The sequence below is a fragment of the Tachypleus tridentatus genome, chromosome 13, assembly GCF_004210375.1.
Source record: "Tachypleus tridentatus isolate NWPU-2018 chromosome 13, ASM421037v1, whole genome shotgun sequence".
Lineage (NCBI taxonomy): Eukaryota > Metazoa > Arthropoda > Merostomata > Xiphosura > Limulidae > Tachypleus > Tachypleus tridentatus.
In genome coordinates, this window is record NC_134837.1 from 68,292,662 (window position 1) to 68,314,931 (window position 22,270).

A 22,270-nucleotide genomic window follows, 5' to 3' on the forward strand; every position below is an offset into this window, starting at 1 on the left:
TATGCTACACGAATTAAGCCTTATCTTGATGTAAGCGTGTGTTGATGTTTTCATGCTACACAAACTAGGCCTTATCTTGATGTAAGCGTGTGTTGATGTTTTCATGCTACACAAACTAGGCCTTATCTTGATGTAAGCGTGTGTTGATGTTTTCATGCTACACAAAATATGCCTTTTCTTGATGTAAACGTGTGTTGATGTTTTCGCAACTATAAACTTGTATAAAACCAGTGAGACTTCACATGAAACTAGTTTCACGCTAGTTTGTACTGTACATTTTAATATAAGTCTGGTACGATACCAGTCTGTACGGTATCTTGCTACTTTTTAAGTAATTTACAGGGCGTGGCCCACAAAACGTTTTATTTCACACTTCTATGCTAACAATAATTGCTACCGAGTTAACAAATCAAAACCAAAGTAATAAATTTCCGGAAAGTTTGTAAGGTTTCAGTGATATTTATTATGTAACGGAATAAATAAATAAATACACAAATCATGTGTAGAAACAGAAGAGCCTGAGAGACGTCCTTATAAAATTAATAATAGTCGCATCTATTATCTCAGCATTAGAAATGCAATAAAAAAAGGACAAAACAAGGTGCTAACAAAATGTAGTCATCAACGAACTGACATTTTTAATACAATGGTGGTTATTTGAGTATAGCCCAAAAGTTGGCGATGGATGCTTCTCAATATGTCTTCTAGTCTGTCGCTTCAAAATTAGGGACAAATGGCACAAACAACACTTGATAGGTTTGCCCGACCACTGAAATAAAACAAATTAACTAATACCAAGCATCGAAAGTCCTTAAGTTCTGTAACATAAAATGCAATGAACCAGTTGGTTTTAGAAAATGGACTATATGGACGTTTAAAGTTTATTAGAGCAGGAATTAGCAAAGTGAGTTTAGGTACATGCACTTCCTTTATTATTATTACTACTAGCTGATACCAGTTAACCATTAAGATATACAAATGATAATTGGATAACCTTCTTTACAGGAGGTAATTCATTCATTTAAAGGATTAAGTTAGTGTCTTTAAATCCAAAGTCAAAAGTCTTTTAAAAAAATGTGCCATGCTATTTCCATGGGTCTTCTTATTCTTTTTCTCAGGCTAAAATCCTAAAAAATAAAATAGCTTGCTTACACTATTGGACAGTGTCCAGCTATCATATAAAAAACTATGGTAATTTAGCCAGTCATCTGTGGGTACGAAACCTGAAGTGTATAAAACAAAGGGACATGGTTCCTATTTCAGGAACGTTTTTTTATTCCTCCTCTCAGGCAAAAATCATAAATAAAAATAGTTATCTATATTGTCGAGCAGTTTGTAGCTACCATACAAATAATTACAATAATGAAGGCAGCTAAGTGTGGATGATAGGTGTTAACACACACACACACACACACACACACACACACAATGGATCATCTTTACAGTAAGATTATCTGTGTACATGATCCACCTTAATTTGAAGTTGCTTTGTTTCGACCTTTATTTATCAGACGAGGTCTAACGGGAACAGACAATGTTGATGCACTCAAGTAGATCGAGTCACAGAACTGTTCGTCTCTTCACATAACATCGGCCTTCTCGTCTTCTGACTTCTTCGCCGCATACCACAAATCCAATTACTAGGGTCCCTCGGGCCACATACTGACGTCATCACGTGACGGGCACGACTTTAATTAAATGACATGGTGAGGGTTTTCTTCCCACGTCGTGCCCTGCCAGATAGAAACGTTCGTCATTATTTCATGCAACAAACTACGTACGTTTGTTTGTTCTCTTGGAGCAGAAATTGGAAAACAAATTCGTTTCACTTAATTACATAAGTACAAAATCACTTGCATTGTCATTAGCTAATTTTAAATGAGAACACAATAATACTAGCAAGAAATGGTGTGATCACAAGTATTGGATCCTCTTAGGTAAGAAATGGTGTGACTTCTAAGTACTGAACTCTTAATTGTAAGAAATGGTGCTTTCATATGCTACAAACTTTCACAATCCGTTTTTTACACACACATACACGGAAAAATGATCCTTGTTTCTTGTGTTAGCATTACAGGATATTTTCACTTGCTACTCGCCGGATAATTTCACTCGCATAAAGACGGCCTCCTGGTGAGAAGAGCTCCAGGCTTGTTTCACAAGTGATGAATCATAACCACCAAAAACAAAACGTACATAACCAGTAAGTCTAATGAAGAAACGACTGAACTGATTAAAGAGAAAAACCACACTTAACAGACAGTTTTAGATGGAAAAAATTGTTCGCCATCTTCACCAATGGTCAGACAGATGGAAAAATCGTTGGCCATCTTCACCAGCGGTCAGACGGTTCTAGATGGATCTTGATCATAGTATTAAAGGGCTGTAATGATGTTTTTTTTAATGTCTGTAAACCAGAGAGGGATACGAATCAAGGTATCATTAAAAACCAACTGTATCGACCACGAATGTCGTGATTATTGCTTGAAGTGCTATTACCAAGCCTTATCTTCCTTCCTTCTTGAAATTGTGCGAAAATGCTAATAAAACAACTTCTATACGAAGAGAGAAATAGTTAAACCATCAGGTTAGTCATTATCTGTGAAAGTCAGTACCCAGGAAAGGTCGCTCGTTTTTCTATAACTTTATAGTAATTCACTTTTATCCCCTACAGCCTATTTTTTTAAAGTAGCGTTGCTTATTTGCCGAGAAGACATTTTCAAAGGCGCAGAGGGTGATAAATTATAATTAATATTTTTGTTTAAAAATGTAGCATATGTTTTAATGATATCGGTAAAGTCGACAACTGTTTTACCTATTTATTTACAATGTTGCAGGTTTCTTAAACTAAAAAGTAGTCAGATTAGATTGTTTTGTTTTTTAATTAAGGTAAAACATTACAGTAATGTAATTTTACTGTTTATATATATAAACAAGGGGAATAAGATAAATAAGAAAGTCAAAAGTTGCATAAAGGATAGAAATCAGACAACGGATTTTAGGGTTTTAAGTCCCTAAACTTATAGGGGCTCACTTGGAGAGAAAACCGTTTTCGTTGGACTGGCCATACATGTGGCAGTTACCGTTTTAATGACTTCATTACTGATTGAAACCTGTTTTTTCAATGAAACATCAATAATTAAAAGTAAAATTAGAACACACATACCTGTTCTTAACTGACGTGTGTAGAATAACGACGTAGATCAAAACTCAGTTGCAAATTATAAATTAATGAAGCTTTAAGCTGTGTGGCGACTATAGATCAGAACTTACAAATTAATGAAGCTTTAAGCTGTGTGGTGACTATAGATCAGAACTTACAAATTAATGAAGCTTTAAGCTGTGTGGTGACTATAGATCAGAACTTACAAATTAATGAAGCTTTAAGCTGTGTGGTGACTATAGATCAGAACTTACAAATTAATGAAGCTTTAAGCTGTGTGGCGACTGTAGATCAGAACTTACAAATTAATGAAGCTTTAAGCTGTGTGGTGACTATAGATCAGAACTTACAAATTAATGAAGCTTTAAGCTGTGTGGTGACTATATAGATCAGAACTTACAAATTAATGAAGCTTTAAGCTGTGTGGTGACTATAGATCAGAACTTACAAATTAATGAAGCTTTAAGCTGTGTGGCGACTATAGATCAGAACTTACAAATTAATGAAGCTTTAAGCTGTGTGGTGACTATAGATCAGAACTTACAAATTAATGAAGCTTTAAGCTGTGTGGTGACTATAGATCAGAACTTACAAATTAATGAAGCTTTAAGCTGTGTGGTGACTATATAGATCAGAACTTACAAATTAATGAAGCTTTAAGCTGTGTGGTGACTATAGATCAGAACTTACAAATTAATGAAGCTTTAAGCTGTGTGGCGACTATAGATCAGAACTTACAAATTAATGAAGCTTTAAGCTGTGTGGTGACTATAGATCAGAACTTACAAATTAATGAAGCTTTAAGCTGTGTGGTGACTATAGATCAGAACTTACAAATTAATGAAGCTTTAAGCTGTGTGGTGACTATAGATCAGAACTTACAAATTAATGAAGCTTTAAGCTGTGTGGTGACTATAGATCAGAACTTACAAATTAATGAAGCTTTAAGCTGTGTGGCGACTATAGATCAGAACTTACAAATTAATGAAGCTTTAAGCTGTGTGGTGACTATAGATCAGAACTTACAAATTAATGAAGCTTTAAGCTGTGTGGTGACTATAGATCAGAACTTACAAATTAATGAAGCTTTAAGCTGTGTGGTGACTATAGATCAGAACTTACAAATTAATGAAGCTTTAAGCTGTGTGGCGACTATAGATCAGAACTTACAAATTAATGAAGCTTTAAGCTGTGTGGTGACTATAGATCAGAACTTACAAATTAATGAAGCTTTAAGCTGTGTGGTGACTATATAGATCAGAACTTACAAATTAATGAAGCTTTAAGCTGTGTGGCGACTATAGATCAGAACTTACAAATTAATGAAGCTTTAAGCTGTGTGGCGACTATAGATCAGAACTTACAAATTAATGAAGCTTTAAGCTGTGTGGTGACTATAGATCAGAACTTACAAATTAATGAAGCTTTAAGCTGTGTGGTGACTATAGATCAGAACTTACAAATTAATGAAGCTTTAAGCTGTGTGGTGACTATAGATCAGAACTTACAAATTAATGAAGCTTTAAGCTGTGTGGTGACTATAGATCAGAACTTACAAATTAATGAAGCTTTAAGCTGTGTGGTGACTATAGATCAGAACTTACAAATTAATGAAGCTTTAAGCTGTGTGGTGACTATAGATCAGAACTTACAAATTAATGAAGCTTTAAGCTGTGTGGTGACTATAGATCAGAACTTACAAATTAATGAAGCTTTAAGCTGTGTGGTGACTATAGATCAGAACTTACAAATTAATGAAGCTTTAAGCTGTGTGGTGACTATAGATCAGAACTTACAAATTAATGAAGCTTTAAGCTGTGTGGTGACTATAGATCAGAACTTACAAATTAATGAAGCTTTAAGCTGTGTGGTGACTATAGATCAGAACTTACAAATTAATGAAGCTTTAAGCTGTGTGGTGACTATAGATCAGAACTTACAAATTAATGAAGCTTTAAGCTGTGTGGTGACTATAGATCAGAACTTACAAATTAATGAAGCTTTAAGCTGTGTGGTGACTATAGATCAGAACTTACAAATTAATGAAGCTTTAAGCTGTGTGGTGACTATAGATCAGAACTTACAAATTAATGAAGCTTTAAGCTGTGTGGTGACTATAGATCAGAACTTACAAATTAATGAAGCTTTAAGCTGTGTGGTGACTATAGATCAGAACTTACAAATTAATGAAGCTTTAAGCTGTGTGGTGACTATAGATCAGAACTTACAAATTAATGAAGCTTTAAGCTGTGTGGTGACTATAGATCAGAACTTACAAATTAATGAAGCTTTAAGCTGTGTGGTGACTATAGATCAGAACTTACAAATTAATGAAGCTTTAAGCTGTGTGGTGACTATAGATCAGAACTTACAAATTAATGAAGCTTTAAGCTGTGTGGTGACTATAGATCAGAACTTACAAATTAATGAAGCTTTAAGCTGTGTGGTGACTATAGATCAGAACTTACAAATTAATGAAGCTTTAAGCTGTGTGGTGACTATAGATCAGAACTTACAAATTAATGAAGCTTTAAGCTGTGTGGTGACTATAGATCAGAACTTACAAATTAATGAAGCTTTAAGCTGTGTGGTGACTATAGATCAGAACTTACAAATTAATGAAGCTTTAAGCTGTGTGGTGACTATAGATCAGAACTTACAAATTAATGAAGCTTTAAGCTGTGTGGTGACTATAGATCAGAACTTACAAATTAATGAAGCTTTAAGCTGTGTGGTGACTATAGATCAGAACTTACAAATTAATGAAGCTTTAAGCTGTGTGGTGACTATAGATCAGAACTTACAAATTAATGAAGCTTTAAGCTGTGTGGTGACTATAGATCAGAACTTACAAATTAATGAAGCTTTAAGCTGTGTGGTGACTATAGATCAGAACTTACAAATTAATGAAGCTTTAAGCTGTGTGGTGACTATAGATCAGAACTTACAAATTAATGAAGCTTTAAGCTGTGTGGTGACTATAGATCAGAACTTACAAATTAATGAAGCTTTAAGCTGTGTGGTGACTAGATCAGAATACAAATTAATGAAGCTTTAAGCTGTGTGGTGACTATAGATCAGAACTTACAAATTAATGAAGCTTTAAGCTGTGTGGTGACTATAGATCAGAACTTACAAATTAATGAAGCTTTAAGCTGTGTGGTGACTATAGATCAGAACTTACAAATTAATGAAGCTTTAAGCTGTGTGGTGACTACTATAGATCAGAACTTACAAATTAATGAAGCTTTAAGCTGTGTGGTGACTATATAGATCAGAACTTACAAATTAATGAAGCTTTAAGCTGTGTGGTGACTATATAGATCAGAACTTACAAATTAATGAAGCTTTAAGCTGTGTGGTGACTATATAGATCAGAACTTACAAATTAATGAAGCTTTAAGCTGTGTGGTGACTATATAGATCAGAACTTACAAATTAATGAAGCTTTAAGCTGTGTGGTGACTATAGATCAGAACTTACAAATTAATGAAGCTTTAAGCTGTGTGGTGACTATAGATCAGAACTTACAAATTAATGAAGCTTTAAGCTGTGTGGTGACTATAGATCAGAACTTACAAATTAATGAAGCTTTAAGCTGTGTGTGGTGACTATAGATCAGAACTTACAAATTAATGAAGCTTTAAGCTGTGTGGTGACTATAGATCAGAACTTACAAATTAATGAAGCTTTAAGCTGTGTGGTGACTATAGATCAGAACTTACAAATTAATGAAGCTTTAAGCTGTGTGGTGACTATAGATCAGAACTTACAAATTAATGAAGCTTTAAGCTGTGTGGTGACTATAGATCATAACTTACAAATTAATGAAGCTTTAAGCTGTGTGGTGACTATAGATCATAACTTACAAATTAATGAAGCTTTAAGCTGTGTGGTGACTATATAGATCAGAACTTACAAATTAATGAAGCTTTAAGCTGTGTGGTGACTATAGATCAGAACTTACAAATTAATGAAGATTTAAGCTGTGTGGCGACTATATAGATCAGAACTTACAAATTAATGAAGCTTTAAGCTGTGTGGTGACTATAGATCAGAACTTACAAATTAAGGACTGTGTAGTAACTACGTATACCAGAAAAAAACTTCCAAAGCAATAAAGCTATTCGTTGTATCATTACGTAGATTATAACATAGTTATAAACTATAAATTAATAATTTGAATTGTGTGCAATTAGTAAACCAATATACAGGAAAAGTAAAAACTATCTATGTAATAATTCTCAGTTGTACCATGAGAGTCTATTTACTTGTATTCGTTTAATTTATTTGTGAACTTTTAGCACAATTTCTGATAAAATGACTCTTTTGTAGGTATATAAAAAAGGAAAAATTCTAAAAATGTGTTACGTTGAGTGGGGGACAGTGGGACATGAGGATTTATTTTCCTGAGTATATCATCTAACTGACGTGACACTTGATTCATGTAAAATAATAACATGAAATATACTCTTGAGTACAATCACCTCACTTTGGATCATTTATTGGGGAGACTGTTAAATCTTAATATACTTCCATATGAGTGCCCCAAGATGTGGCGGTCAGCGCTGTTGACTGGCTGCCTTTCCTCGAGTCTTTAGCTAGTTGGTTAGGGCGCTCGACTCGTAATCTCAGGGTCCATGGCGGGTGGGGTCATTGAGCACTGAAATGTAGCTTGTTTATTATGGATACCTCTCTTTCTGACAAAATAAATAAAACTGAAAAAAATTGAAAAACGACCACGCATGGACGACTCTTGTACAGTCAATATCGCAGAAGATTCTATACCTCGATTTTCCAAGTTCCCATTCCTTATCTGAGGAATCCTTGGTATAGATGTCTCTATTTTTTTTTATTATTTGAAAGGGATTAAAGGGACTTTCTGGCTTCCCAAAGTGGGATTAGAGGAACTTTCTGGCTTCCCAAAGTCAGTAAAGAAATTCTGCTCTAGAGCATTTTGGTGGAAACATCTTCACCACAACAAACCAAATCAAAGGTCATTGGGGATGTATCCATTGAGGTTACTCCCCATACAACTTTGAATTTTTCCAGAGGAGTTATAGTTGAGAGGGATTTAAAGAACATTCCTGGGTCGGAAGTCCTCGCTGGTTTCTGCAACCAAGGCGTTGCTGCGCTGTGCTTAATCTTCACTCGTAAAGATAATTATGGACTCTTCCAATGTTTTGATATTAACATTTACATCACCACGTCCTCCTGCCACAGTCAAAGCAGGTTATCTGAAATGCAAGGTACGGCCTTACATTCTTAATCCTCTCGGATGTTTCTAGTATTAGCAGTTTGGTCACTCATAAGCATCATGTTGTGGTTCTTTATGTGCTCGTTGTAGCAGTAAAACCTACGACACTCACGAGTGCAACCTGGAACCACACTGTGTTAACTGTAGTGGCCTACACCCGTCTTACTCTATTTCTTGCCCTAAATGGGTACAATAGAAAGAGGTGCAACACTTGAAGACTGTTAATAAATATCACTTACCCAGAGGCTCAGAAATTATTGTCCCCAACTCCATCTTAAACATATGCTGCTGCACTTTATTCCATTACCACAGTGCGAGTCAAGACAGATCTTTCCATACCTCCAACAGAGTCGTTTGCAGAATATCTTAAGAATATTGTGCTCTCCATAATTGAAAAAGTTGATGTACTTCTATCTCTGTCCCTACCTCTCTTTCCAGTGACTGCTCAATTCCACTTTCTTTAGGTTCAATTGTTTCCTCGAGCCCATTCTCTTCTGCAGTCCCGAGAAGTAAATCGACCATTCGTTCACGTCCTCGATCATTGGAATCTTTGCCCACATACAGAGGCCTGCCTACTCAACCCAGGGCAGGATCCATGGAGGTTGATAGATCTTCGTCCAATAAAGAAAAAACGTGGTCGCAAACAGAAGGTCTCCCCGCCACATTCTCCTTCACATAAATAAAAATGGCCACTCTGATCTAGTGGCACTGTCGAAGTTTTCGATCAAATATAGTTGACATTAAGGATTTGATTGATTCCTACCATCTTGTGCGTGTGTCCTTACAGGAAACGTTTCTGAAACCTGCTGATACAGTCACCCTTCCTGCAATTTTCCTTGTAGAGAAACGACAGGTCGCGTGATGGGCGAGTGCATGGTGGGGTGGCATTGCTTGTTGATCAGCATGTACCCACCCTGTCTTTGTCACTTGGTTCACCATTGAGGTTTCCTTGGGTTGTACCATCACTATTTGTTCTCTCTACCTGACTCTTGAAGAGATCTGTAATCATTCAGACCTTGATGCCCTCATTGAGCAATTAACATCCCTCTTTTTACTATTGGGGGATTTTAATGGTCATAATCCCCTCTGGGATGGTGCTAGTATTGATGGGGAGGGATCGTGCTACAGAGCATGTGCTCTTGGACCACAACCCTTCTAATTTCAAACTGGTTATTATACTTATTTTCATGCACCTAGTCAGTCTTTTATTGCTATATTTCTATCTGCTCCCCTTCACTTTTCTTGGAGGGTCGACAGTAATCCACGGGACAATGATCATTTTTATATCATTTTGAGAGAGACTGGCCGTGGTTAATGCCATCCGACCCGCTTGCCTCAATGGAAGTTGGACCAGGCTAACTGGTCTATCGAAATTTGATCCTGCCACCGAGTAGCAGTAGCTGACTGTATTGTCTAGGTGTATTCTTGAAACCTCAACATGTTTCCCACACTATCCTCGTCCTTCGTGAAATTCTGCCTGCCACATGACAATAAAAGCTTAAAAAAGGACTTAGAATATACCTTTCGTAGGTATCCCACATTTTTAAACTGTATTGCATTTCAGCAGGTCAGACACCAAAGCCAGAAGGAGTCTTGGATTAAATACACCTCTAGTATGTCTTCTATCACTAATTCTAAAGTCATATAGGACAAAATTCGAAAGGTTAGTAGCCAGTATACTTCTGTCTCCCTTTTGATCTTGTTTTCTGATGATTAGGAAGTTGCTAATGCAGAGCATCGCCAATACTCTAGGCGAAAGCTATTCTCGTATATCTAGCTAGCACTTCTACTTCATCCCCCATCTTCTTAGCCATTAAAACACAGGAAGAACGATCGCCTCTTTCCTGTTGGATTAATCGTCTCTGTGACTATAATACGCCCCCTCACACTGGTGGAACTTAAACGTGTTCTTTATTGGTTTAAAAGTACATCAGTCGGACCTGATGATATTCACTACGAGATGGTGTGCCATCTCTCTCCTGCCTTCTGGTTGTTTCTAACCGGACCTGGCAGGAGAATGTTTTCCTGATGCATGGTGCCATGATATTGTCCTACTTTTCTTTAAGCCTAAGAAGGATCTCAAGATTCCTTCAAACTAGGATGGTTAATGTTCGTCTTGTTTTGTTCCTTGAATCAACCTCCTCTCACCCACTCAATGCGAGTTCCGAAGACGGTGCTCCACTATGGACCAACTGATCCAGCCTGGAACCTCAATCAGGAAAGACTTTTTCATGCGACAACATATTGTTTCTGTATTTTTTACTTTGAGAAAGCTTATAATACAATGTGGAGGTATGGCATCTTGCAAGACCTCCACTTATGTGGGTTGCGTGACAATCTACCGATATTTATTAAACATTTGTTAATTCCAGGTCTATGTGGGTTCGATACTTTCACATTCTTTACAACATGAACTTGGAGCCCCTCAGGGCTGTGACTTGAATGTCAAACTTTTCATTATAAAGATTAATGCCATCAGTGGACAACTACCCCATACATTTGTAAACGGTCTCTTTTTCGACGACTTCCACATTTCGTGTCAATCGTCAAACATGAGATATATTGAGTGGCAGCTATAGACTTCCCTCGAACATTTACCGAATTGGACCACAACAAACTGTTTGCACGCACTTTTGCCGTTAATGGGGTATCCACCCCATTATCATGAACTTTGCATTGGTGAAGTTGTGGTTCCCGAGGCACAGTTCTTGAGGCTTATCTTTGATCGTAAGCTGACATTTATTTCACATATGAAGCAGCTACATGTCAAGTGTACAAGGGCACTCAACATCCTCCGTGTCCTTCCTTCCACCTCTGTTCCATGCTAAAAATTCATCGTGTCCTTTTTCGATCAAAACTTAACTATGGGGCTCTGATCTATGGCTCTGCCAGAACCTCGGCCTTAAAAATGTTGGACACTGTTCACCATCAGGGGCTTCGGCTCTGCACAGGGACCTTCTGCACTTCTCCAGTCCAGAGTTTGTACACGGAGTCTAATGAACCCCCTTTATACCTTAATCGTTTGCAACTGTCTTTAATGTATGTTTCAAAACTTCGATCTTTACCACAACATCCCATATGTTGTTTTCCTTCCTCAGTGGGCCACACGTTTTCATAATACATAGTCTGTCATTGTTCCTTTTGAGCCTTCGAATCCAGGTGCAGTTGGATGAAATGGGTCTACCTTTGGATGACAAAGCAGTATCTACAGATCAGCCCATCCCACCATGGCTAATTACTATCCCCAGATGTGACCTTTAAGTCATCTGAAGAAGGAAGGTACCATCCTTCCATTCCAATTTATACAGATCATTCGAAATCAGGTGACTCTATGGGCTCTGCCATGGTTTGTCGTGATTCGGTTGTTGCACAAAGAATCCCTTCTACATTTTCTGTGTTCACTGCCAAATTGTACGCCATTTCACTTTCACTGGATCGCATAGAAGTTATGCAGTACACAAACTGTACCATTTACACCGATTTACTTCACGTCAGTTCTCATCCTATTCTCGCCAATATTCAAAACCGACTGGCCCATTTCTCTTTAACATCTACTTCTATCCAGTTTTTCTGGATACCAGGCCACGTTGATATTTGTGGGAATGAGCTCGCCGACACCACAGCTAAGCCTGTCTGCTCTGGCGCTACCACTGCTGTGCCTGTTCCATACATGGATTACGGTCCTGTATTCAAGGCTCGACTCTGTACCAGTTGGCAATCGACTTGGAGTAAACAACGTGAAAACAAGCTTTTCCAAATGAACCCCCTCTATTGGACTTTGGTCACCTTGTTACGATAAGGATCGGAAAGAGGAAGTTGTCCTAACTAGACTACGCATAGGTCACGGTTTTTTTCACTAATTGTTTTCTTTTATCTGGGACTGACGCATCAATGTATTGTCGGTGTGACACTTGGGTCACATTGAGCCACATTTTGCTGTCTTTCCATCGTTATGACTCTCAATGACGGCACCATTTTAAATGTTTTGTCCCAAGGTTTATCCATAACGTTACAGTGTCATTGGTGATACTGTCCACCTTACAAATGTTTGTAGATTTCTTAAAGGCCATTGACCTTTTTAACGCTAAGTTTTTAACTAATAAATTAAACCTTTTTTTAATACGATTCCTTTTTACGAATTAAAGTACAACTAGTTCGATGTGAAATTAGAAAACGGCCGTAACGGCAAATAACTCGAATCCAGAACTGGAAAAGCCAACTTCAGGTGAGTAATGCTGATGTTTGAATTTATCCATTAGTCACCTTGGCGAATTATAATAATTACAATTATACTACAAAAAGTCTTTTAAAACTTGTATTACTTTTCTCTTACTGCTGTAGACTATATATAAATTTGGATTTAATGCTATTTTTGTTTTTAATTCAAAAATTAAACGTTGTTTTGTTTTGGTTCTTTTTTCCCAAATTTTAATAATTTTACTTTTTACCGGCTGTTTGGCGCAGATAGTCCAGTTACTTTGTGCCTATAAAAACTAAACAACCAACCAAACAATTCAAACCTTGAGTCTGTCTGTTCAAAATTAAGAATATTTATACACGCAGCCCTTTAGTAGCTATGCGTTAAAATTCAAAATACGATATGCAAACTTTATTTTACGTAGTTGTTGGTTAACATACATTTTCACTCTAAGAATACCAGTAGTAATTAGTACGCATTGAATCATCAACTGAGAGCCTCAACACTTGACGACATTTTTAGGTATAATTCCAATAATGCCTCCATGCTAGCACTAATCTCCTATGGTAAACCAATTCAGATAAGTATAAGAATAAATTTAAAATATTGTAACATGTGGTATTAAAGAAATTTTCAAGCAAGTGTTCTATGTAAGCACTTTAACTCTTTAAAAGTACCTTTTTAGAATAATACTTTTACCTAGATCAGCAAGACCTTGGACACTTCAATATCCTTACAGGAAAAACAATTTTAAATAATTTCACACGCTGTTACATAATCATTCTTCCTGCCATACACACACTTCCTTACTGGCGTATTTGTGAATAGCTTTTGATCAAAACAAGCTAAGCTAGTTACGTAGATGAGGATTAGTAATTAAACCAATAGATAACGTGTCGGTCTGTCTTAGAGTACGCAATGTTATGTAACAGAGTAATCAAGTCTCATCACGTGTTTTTAGAGCTTGTAACTTCATCCGTTATGCATCTTTACCACAGCACCTTCATAGTAGATTCTACTGCAAAATGCTCTGTTATAAAGCTGTAACCTCGAATCTACACCACTTCTCCCTGCAGGCTTTCCATAAGCCATCTATTGTGAAGAAGAACCCATTTGAACAATCCAGTCACACACAAATCTATAGGCATGTTTTGCTAGTATGTCTTCATATGAATACTCGTTTCACTCTGCAGCTGGATGAGATGTGTGGCAAATGAAAAGATATTTTGTGAAAACAACACGTGTCTTGTGCACCTTAATTATGTTGAACAGTTGCCTGGGAAACTTGAATGTCTTTTGCCATTCACCTTTATGTTCATGGATTCTCACCTGTTACAATATGCCACTTTTTACCCAACAAAAAATGATATACGATGTTTTGCGTGTTAGTTTCCTAAGTTGATCCATATTCCTTTGTTTCCAGTGTCATTAAATATAAGGGATAGCTTCGTCCCTGAACTGAAGACATCTTTGATTTGAGTGTATGAATATTTTGGATCGGAAAGGGCTCTTACATACCCTCCCCAAAACCGATTACTATTCAATGACGTATAATACTATCAACAAACGCCAAAATAATTTCAAAATGTAGTTTTGATAAGTGCCGTTTTACCATGAAATTACATCGAATGTGGTTGTCATGTGAACTGCTGACTTCTATATTAAAAATCATTATATATTAAACCTTTTACTCATTTAACTAATGTGGTCAATTAAAAACTGGCCGTGACCCAGTGGTTACCTAACTGGACTATGACTCTAATGGCCTGTGGTTCGCATCTCGACTCCGCAAAGTTATGCTATGTAGTATTTATGAGTATGTTGTAGTAACTTGTGACAAACTGGTAATGAAACAAAACGAAAAGAAATAATATATACCTAACTTGCTGTTTATTACCCAGACCGTCAAATAGCCCTATTCAAGAACCTAGCATGACTGTTCTTTGTTTTTTTAATTCACTTCTCTTCCAAAACATAATGACAATCATAACTAACTTTGTTCTGGTTTCAGGGGCAGTAACTGCCTCCAAATCTTACCTGGAATCTATCACGAAGTTAGCACGTTGCGCCCACCAGGGCACCTGGGGAGGATGTACTGACATAGGTAAGATTAAGCCCTTTTAGTAAGTTACTTCGTAAAGTTTTAGATTTCTCTAAACTTAAGTTAATTATTAATATGTGTGACTTCACATTTTCAAAAAAAAAAACTTCAGTAAAAAGGAAAGTTTAGTGAATACCACACTGAGATTGGAAACAGACTAAACTAGGTCACAGTACACAACGAAACTGATGCTAAGTGTAAATAACCATAAAACGTGTGATGTTTGAGAATCATCATTTGTTAATAGTAAAGAATGTAATGAAGTGAATGTAATATGAACACGCTGATCATCCCCACCAACTCTACCAGATAACCTTCGGTCCATCATAACATTCATTTAATCACTGGAATCTTGCAGGCTGGTAATATTCAGAGATCATATTGTCTGCTGTTACGTAAGCATTCACGGGAAGTTTAAAAGGAATTGCCTTAACTGTACATACATTTCCATTGCATTACTTCCCGATTTAAGTGTTAACTATGAAAAACCCTGTCGGCTTCCTACATTTTAGCAACTAGTACTACTATTGTCGATTTCGATCAGATTAATATTCTTGTCTAAACGCTATCGTAATAGAAATAATAACGGATTTAGAACAAATACAATAACTTAATGTCCAGAAGACAAGATTATTAAATAATTCACATTACCTCTTACTTTACTTCTATAAACAACCAACTGGTCATTATTAGTTCAGTTACAAAACTTTATTACGTTGGAGGTTCAGTGTGGCCTAAAACTCAATTTTAGAGCTAATAGGAAACATTGTAATGTGTGAAACTTGTTTAATGTAAGGACAGTTAACAGTAACCATCTGTCAACAGCGTTACTTGTTTGATGCAAAGGACACTTTAAAGTAACTTTCTGTCAACAGCGGTACCAGCTTGAATCAAATATTGTAATATGTTGTGCAACTAAAACAACCTGCACGACAGCATTACTAAGAGGAGTGACAGATTACCGATTTCCCACCTTCTGTGAAACTGGGCCTGTGGTAACTTTCACACATTCCCTGTGGATGTTCCCTGCTTAACCCTAACTTGAGATATAACATCTTCCATTTGATTTTATTCCTATTTTTATGTTTCTTATTAGAACCAAGTGTTAAAAAACTTAGTGTAAATAGAAAACCATAGTTAAGTTTTGGATTTCTTTCACATTTTGTACACTGAGATATTTTCAACCTACAATTAGGAGTCTCCTTCGTTGTGTAAATAAAAGCCATATGTACAGTTAACTCACAAAAATCGCTAAAATAAGACAAATATTTGCATTCGCTTACGCAGAAAGTCGCGTGATTTATCGATTGTTCTAACATTTTTACTACAGTTTCACCTCAGAGTAAAATTGAATCGTTTTTAATTTTCTGTCATTTCCATTAAGTATGGCTGATTTAGAGTAAAAAACTATAGATTGAAAGGAAGTGCAGATACATAAATATTGGTTAGGCCAAGTAAACTAGATTACTAGTTTCCAACTCAAGTTTTCAAAAGAAATGTATGGGTGAACGGTTTACTATTCATTGCTAAATCTCAGCAAAAATTTCTTGTTTTTCTTAAATTTACCGAATTAAAGAGGGCTTAGCATCACATGGTATTAGCTCCAGAAATTAATGTAAATAATAATGCATGATACAGCTTTACCGATTGCGTGGGATGATGACAAGAAACTGTTAATTTACATTCCATGGTGTTACTATAAAGAAAGTTATTAACACTGTTTTAGAAAGAACTACCATCATTTATTTTAAAGAATCTGGTTGGTTCTGTGAAGTATAGGTTTGTTCCGAATAATAGGGTTGTGATTCTAAAAAATATCGAGTATGCGATTTAAATGTATGGAATCACAACTGGTGGCGAAACTTGAATACTTATGATAATCTTACACCAAGTATTCATTCATTAGTTAATTAGGCCTCGTATTTTGTTTTACCAACCATCATACGGTAAGTTGAACAACAACAAAAATGCGCATAATATATCGTAACCAAAGCTTTGAATGACCGTTTTTTCGCCTAGGAATTCAATACCGTAGTTTTTCGACACGTGAATCATCTGTAAACTGTCTTTCCTCACTATGAACTACTACCATAGGTTCTGTGATCACGTTGTATATTATTTCTTACTGTTCGAACTCGGATTACAATATTTTTTAGATCAGACTGAAGAATGGACGATGTGGAAGCAACACTTACTTCGTTTATTCTATTTAGTGTTGGGTGTGATTCAGTTTAGCGTCTCAGACTCTGAATGCAAGGATTTGTGGTTCTTTTCCCGTCTCCGCAGAAACACGCTCCTCACTTTGAGATCATTGGTGATCAGTGAAAAAGTAATAGTGAAACATCATTTCATTCAAACAATAGTATATCGGGTCCTGTTGTTTGTTTACCTTCTCTATCATCCCCTGCTGGTACAGCGGTAAGTCTACGGATTTACAACGCTAAAATCATGGTTTCGATTCCCCTCTGTGGACTCAGCAGGTAGCCCGATGTAGCTTTGTTACAAAAAAGCGCGCGCGCACGCACACACACACAGCTCTATCTGTCAATACAAATAATTTTGGGATGGCTCAACGCACAGGACCCTTTGTCTAGCTTTGTATAAATATTCTAAAAACAAACACTTTTGTGAATATAATAATTATTTAAGTTAAAAAATACTCTTTGTTGTTAAGAGCCAGCGAGTTTTTTTTTGTTCCTATGTGATATACAAAGAAACACTAAAATGCGTAGTTTTCTAAACATTTGTCTCAATAATCTATAAAACTCACTTATAAAAACGATTTAACGTTTCAGCCACGAGTTCATGTGATAATCCAACGAAGTTGAAAGTTATTTATCTGCTGATTCGTCTCTCCCCCAGACAACCCCCATAAATCACCGGAAGAATGAGTCTTCAGTATAAGGGTTTTGTGTATTGGCACTCGCCCGTAAAGTCCCAAACAGACAAACTGTCTCTTGTACCCCGGCTCGCCAAGCCATCTATTACCAGCAGGGTACTCCCCAAACGTGATCCAATCAGCAGTCGTCTCGTGCATGCTGTTACATCCTAACTCTAGTTTACTGTTGCAATTACCCTAAGATAGCAGCGTAACTATGACAACGAGAGTGACAGCAGTTGCACAGATAACATAAACCTAATCGTTACTTAGGCATCTCATACGACAACATTAGAAATAGGTTAATTTACACACTGTAACATTGTGTTCCATATCATTTACAGTTGCAAGTCATAAGAAATATGACAATGAAGCAGCCATGAATTCACAAACGTGCCACTATAGTATAACAGTAACGACAAACAACAGTATAGCTACCTTGCATAGCTTCTGTAGAAACACATCAGTGTAACACCTATAATTTTTCATGTAGAGTTTGTGCATGGACATAACAATGTATTATCTGAATTATTTATGTGTAATAATACGAAAGAAAGAAAGTGTTTTTTTTTTCAATCGTTCTTTCCATCTGGACACGAAGTGTTCACAGGATCGCTGTGCTTTACGACAGATTTATATAACTTGTGTGACATATACAGAAATTGCGGTGTTTCTTTGACCGACCTATGTTTAAAAACGAAAGCCAGATTCACTGACAGGTATGAGGGGTACAGTTTGTTTAATTCAGGAGCCAGTCACATCACTTGGCATCACTGTAGTCAATTTTCGTAAACAACCTCTGAGGTCAGAATACACGATGACCATTAAGTTCGTGCAGAATGACGTCATTTCAAGCTTAATCCCCACTCCCCGCCCTCATATTTACACATTTCTTGTTTTTGGCAGTAGAGGAAGAAGAAATGGAGCGGAAGCTCTGCTCACTAGAGTTCCGGAAATATCCTGAAGATGTAGTTAAAACTTAGCGTCATCACGACCAAATTATTCGCGCTGTAGTTTCCAGAAATAAAACATGGCTCGATGTAAAATGAACTACACAAGAACAATTGTAAATATAGTTAAACGGTATAATCAGCAGTTTGTAATAGCATGAATGTATCACACACAAAATAACAGTATGCATGTATCACGCATAGAGCGAAAGCATAACATTAAACTTTATTTATTGGCGTTTGTGTAATATTCCATGTCAATTATAAAAATGACTGTTCCCAGTACGTAACATTATACAATCTCCTTTATTTTATTAAAACCTGTAATTTCTATTCCCCTTATTTCACATTCTGTTATCCCTCGGATTTTTGTTAAAACCAACCACCCCTCATGTTTCACTTTATGTTCCCTCCTCTATAATACACATAAACAAGTCATGACTTTGTTGTTCTACGCTATAATAAATCGCGTCCATTTGTTCAAATTATTATTTAATATTGTTTCGCCAGCTGTGAGTATTGTCATAAAACTTGCGTAATATCAAACACGTCATTGCGCATTTTGGGGATAGTTTTTCAATTTGGCAACCTAAGATCTATCTCAAACTTTCTTCTGGTCTTCCAACCCATCTGTTGTTCTTTTTTCAACCCAGACTTTCCATGATAGGCACAAGAAGACTGGTCTATGTCCATAGTAACAATCTTCCTGCCCTTATGCCCTGAAAGTGCCCTTTTTTCTCTGTCATAAAAATTGTCAACTACAAAAATATACACCTGATTCTACACTTTTATTGCTGCGAGTTATTAAAAAATAAGAAAGGATTTAGCTTTAAAATGAACGGTACAGAGGATTTTGTACGACTTTACAGTAAAAACAAATTAACTAATATTAAGTAAAGAAAGTACAAAAATTCACTGTTAAGTTTTAAATCATAAGTTTTCATAAGAACTGAATACGTATATAGTCTACTCTTACACTCCCTTCCGAAAAAAAGTACAACCTTGTAATGCCTGTTTATTCTTCTCTTTAATTTGTCAATGAGCCCCTGCGCTTTTCACGCCCTCTGCCTGTTGCTTTTTCTCACATTATAACGCTAATCTTAATATTAATACTTCAAGGGAGACCTGTGTTGGTCTATATTTCTGCCCTATAATCTGAAACCATAATGTAATCCTAATTGGACCTGTATAGTTACATTTAATGTAATGGCGCGAAAACGACTGTTACTGATATAAATTTACCCTCCCAGCTTGGCCTTAATTACACTTCTATTTGACATTTCACTATGCACAGAATTTTTTTGTTGATTGCGGTACACTTTCAACATTATCTATTCGTTTCTTAGATAATCCCTGAAGGCGCGGACTAGGCTTAGTAAAAAGCAACACAGTTTTTCTTGATTTTCTATTGATTAATTTCAGTTCGGCCCGCAGTTCTACCCGTAATGTTTAAACATACAACAATTCAGTACCCAATCAGCCTTTCTCTCACCGCTAATGAACCTGTCAAGTACAGACTTGTCTAGAAGGTTCCCGCCTTCTTGGTGTAACCCATGAAACTGGATGTCGTCATTAAACTTCGTACAGTCGTGGAGTACAAGGAGGAAGGACTCGTTATTGTCCTGAAGCTGTGATACCTAGTTTCTCTTGTAATCATCCTTCTATAGACTTCATTTCTATTTATTTGTGACGTTATTTATGTTTCAGGACAGTGAAATGACTTTGGAGAAGACGTCAAGCAGTGCGCAGTTTTCCATTCATACGTCTTTCACTTAAAATTACACACATAATATCACTTTAACATGTTATGTAAAGCCAGTAAATTGTGCGTTTGTTATTAAGCGAAACACAGGTATCAAAACCTAGTCTTTAGTGCTATCAAACCACTGACTTGTCGCTGAACTACTGGGATTGTCAATGGTAAATATTCTTACAACATTAAAATACAGGTTCGAGTCCAGCGGACAGAGCACAGGCAACAGATAATCATATCATTCATTTCTTACATAAGTGAAATACATAATTATCTGTTGTAAATTTTGAATAAAATTATTCTCCGGTAACATAGGTATCAAGTGTGATTAGAAGTAACATCTGATGTGTTGATGAATAGGACGAACCACGTGAACTTGTTACTAGCTTTATTATGTTATGTTTTTCTTTCACGTTCTTATATTGTGAAATGAACAATGTAAATGTTGCCATTCATACCCAAAATTCCGGTTGAAAATACAAGTTCTCTGAACAAAAACGATAAATATGTGAATGAAAACGGCGGGTCGTTCACAGAGTGTCTTGAAAAACGTGCTTTTAAAAACATTAAATATAATTTTGTTTCCTGAAAGTTAAATCGATCCTTGAGCTGCTCTAATTAACACATCAAAATGTTTGGTCGGGACAAAAACACATGCACGTATATAATATGCAGTGTTTGATGCTTGCTTTTCGAGCTGAGTAGAGGACGATGAAAGTTAAATTAACCAAAAGTGCTTTAGTAGTTCTTCGAATGCCGTGAGTGGCGTTACTGTCGTTACCGTAATTACGTGCAGACAAACTTTCGTTTTCTGAACGTTTCTTCATTACGTTCTTCACAGTTGAGCAAAAACTTAAGGATAAGATAATAAGACTCGATAGAGCTCCTGAAATTAAATTCGTCTATATAACTATGAGTTTAATTAAAGAAGTAATTTTTAAACGGTGAATAAGAAATAATGAAATCTAAAATTAGAATGGTGTGACAAAGAAAAAATATTTTCAAAAGGTCTATCATTTTAATTATAAGATAGCAAGCTAATGTTTTACAAATGTTTATATAAATGCATGACATGATTAACGGATATTAATATAAGATCTAGTGAACCGCAGATATTAATGAAGAGAACACAGAATCGAAACGTTGTACGTATTTTTATTTAATAACAAATGGCTTTTCGAGTTAGCCCTCTTTGTTAGATCATAAAGCAGTGTCCTCAAACAGCTCTTCCGCCATCTGAAATATCAGGATCTAGACTTTTAAATTTTCAATTTTTTTCTACATTGTGGCCCCACTGATATGAAAGTGTTATCTCTTATGGAGAGGTTGCGGTAGTCATACTATGTAACTAGGACCGAAAAAATTATCTCCAATCAGATGAGATGTAAAAATTTGAAAAACATCAGGTCTCTGTGAAACTGTTAAAAAAAAAAAAAAAAAAACACCTCAGGTAACTTCGTTTTTATTGTTTTGTTAAATCTACCAGGAATAAATAAGCACTTCCAAGGTGCGATAAAACTTGTTTGTAATTAATAACAATTGAACTCCCATCTACTACTGAACTATTTGCTGCCTTCTCCACCATTAAATTTTTAAAAACATCCTGCAGATATTACTGAATGTGGTTGTCATATTATTTAAATAATTTTCTTTGCTTTCACTCGTAAGTTCTTGGAAATTATGGATATTACTACAAGTTGTTCAAGTTGACATTAGAAGTGGGGTGTAGAAAACTTAGTTTTAATACTTCAGATATGTATAAGCCCTTACGGATTTATATTTGTCGGTTGCTTTTATAACAATGTCGTTGGGCCCGGCATTGCCAGATGGGTTAAGGCATTCGACTCGTAATCTGAGGGTCGCGGGTTCGAATCCCAGTTGCACCAAACATGATCGTTCTTTTAGCTGTGGGGGCGTTATAATATTACGGTCAATCTCACTATTCGTTGGTAAAAGAGTAGCCCAAGAGT

At 36.2% G+C, this 22,270-nt stretch overlaps 1 protein-coding gene across 4 annotated transcripts in view; it reads left to right on the forward strand.

The window, feature by feature from the left end:
• Positions 1–22,270, forward strand: part of IRSp53 (Insulin receptor substrate 53 kDa) — an 85,873-nt gene that overhangs the window by 43,180 nt on the left and 20,423 nt on the right. For 3 of the 4 annotated variants that reach the window (XM_076476139.1, XM_076476141.1, XM_076476140.1), the window contains exon 3: positions 14,630–14,722. The exons of the other annotated variant lie outside the window; for it this stretch is intronic. In XM_076476139.1, the coding sequence (XP_076332254.1) occupies positions 14,630–14,722 (93 nt within the window). The remainder of the gene's footprint in view (positions 1–14,629; positions 14,723–22,270) is intronic. 4 annotated transcript variants of the gene reach the window in all.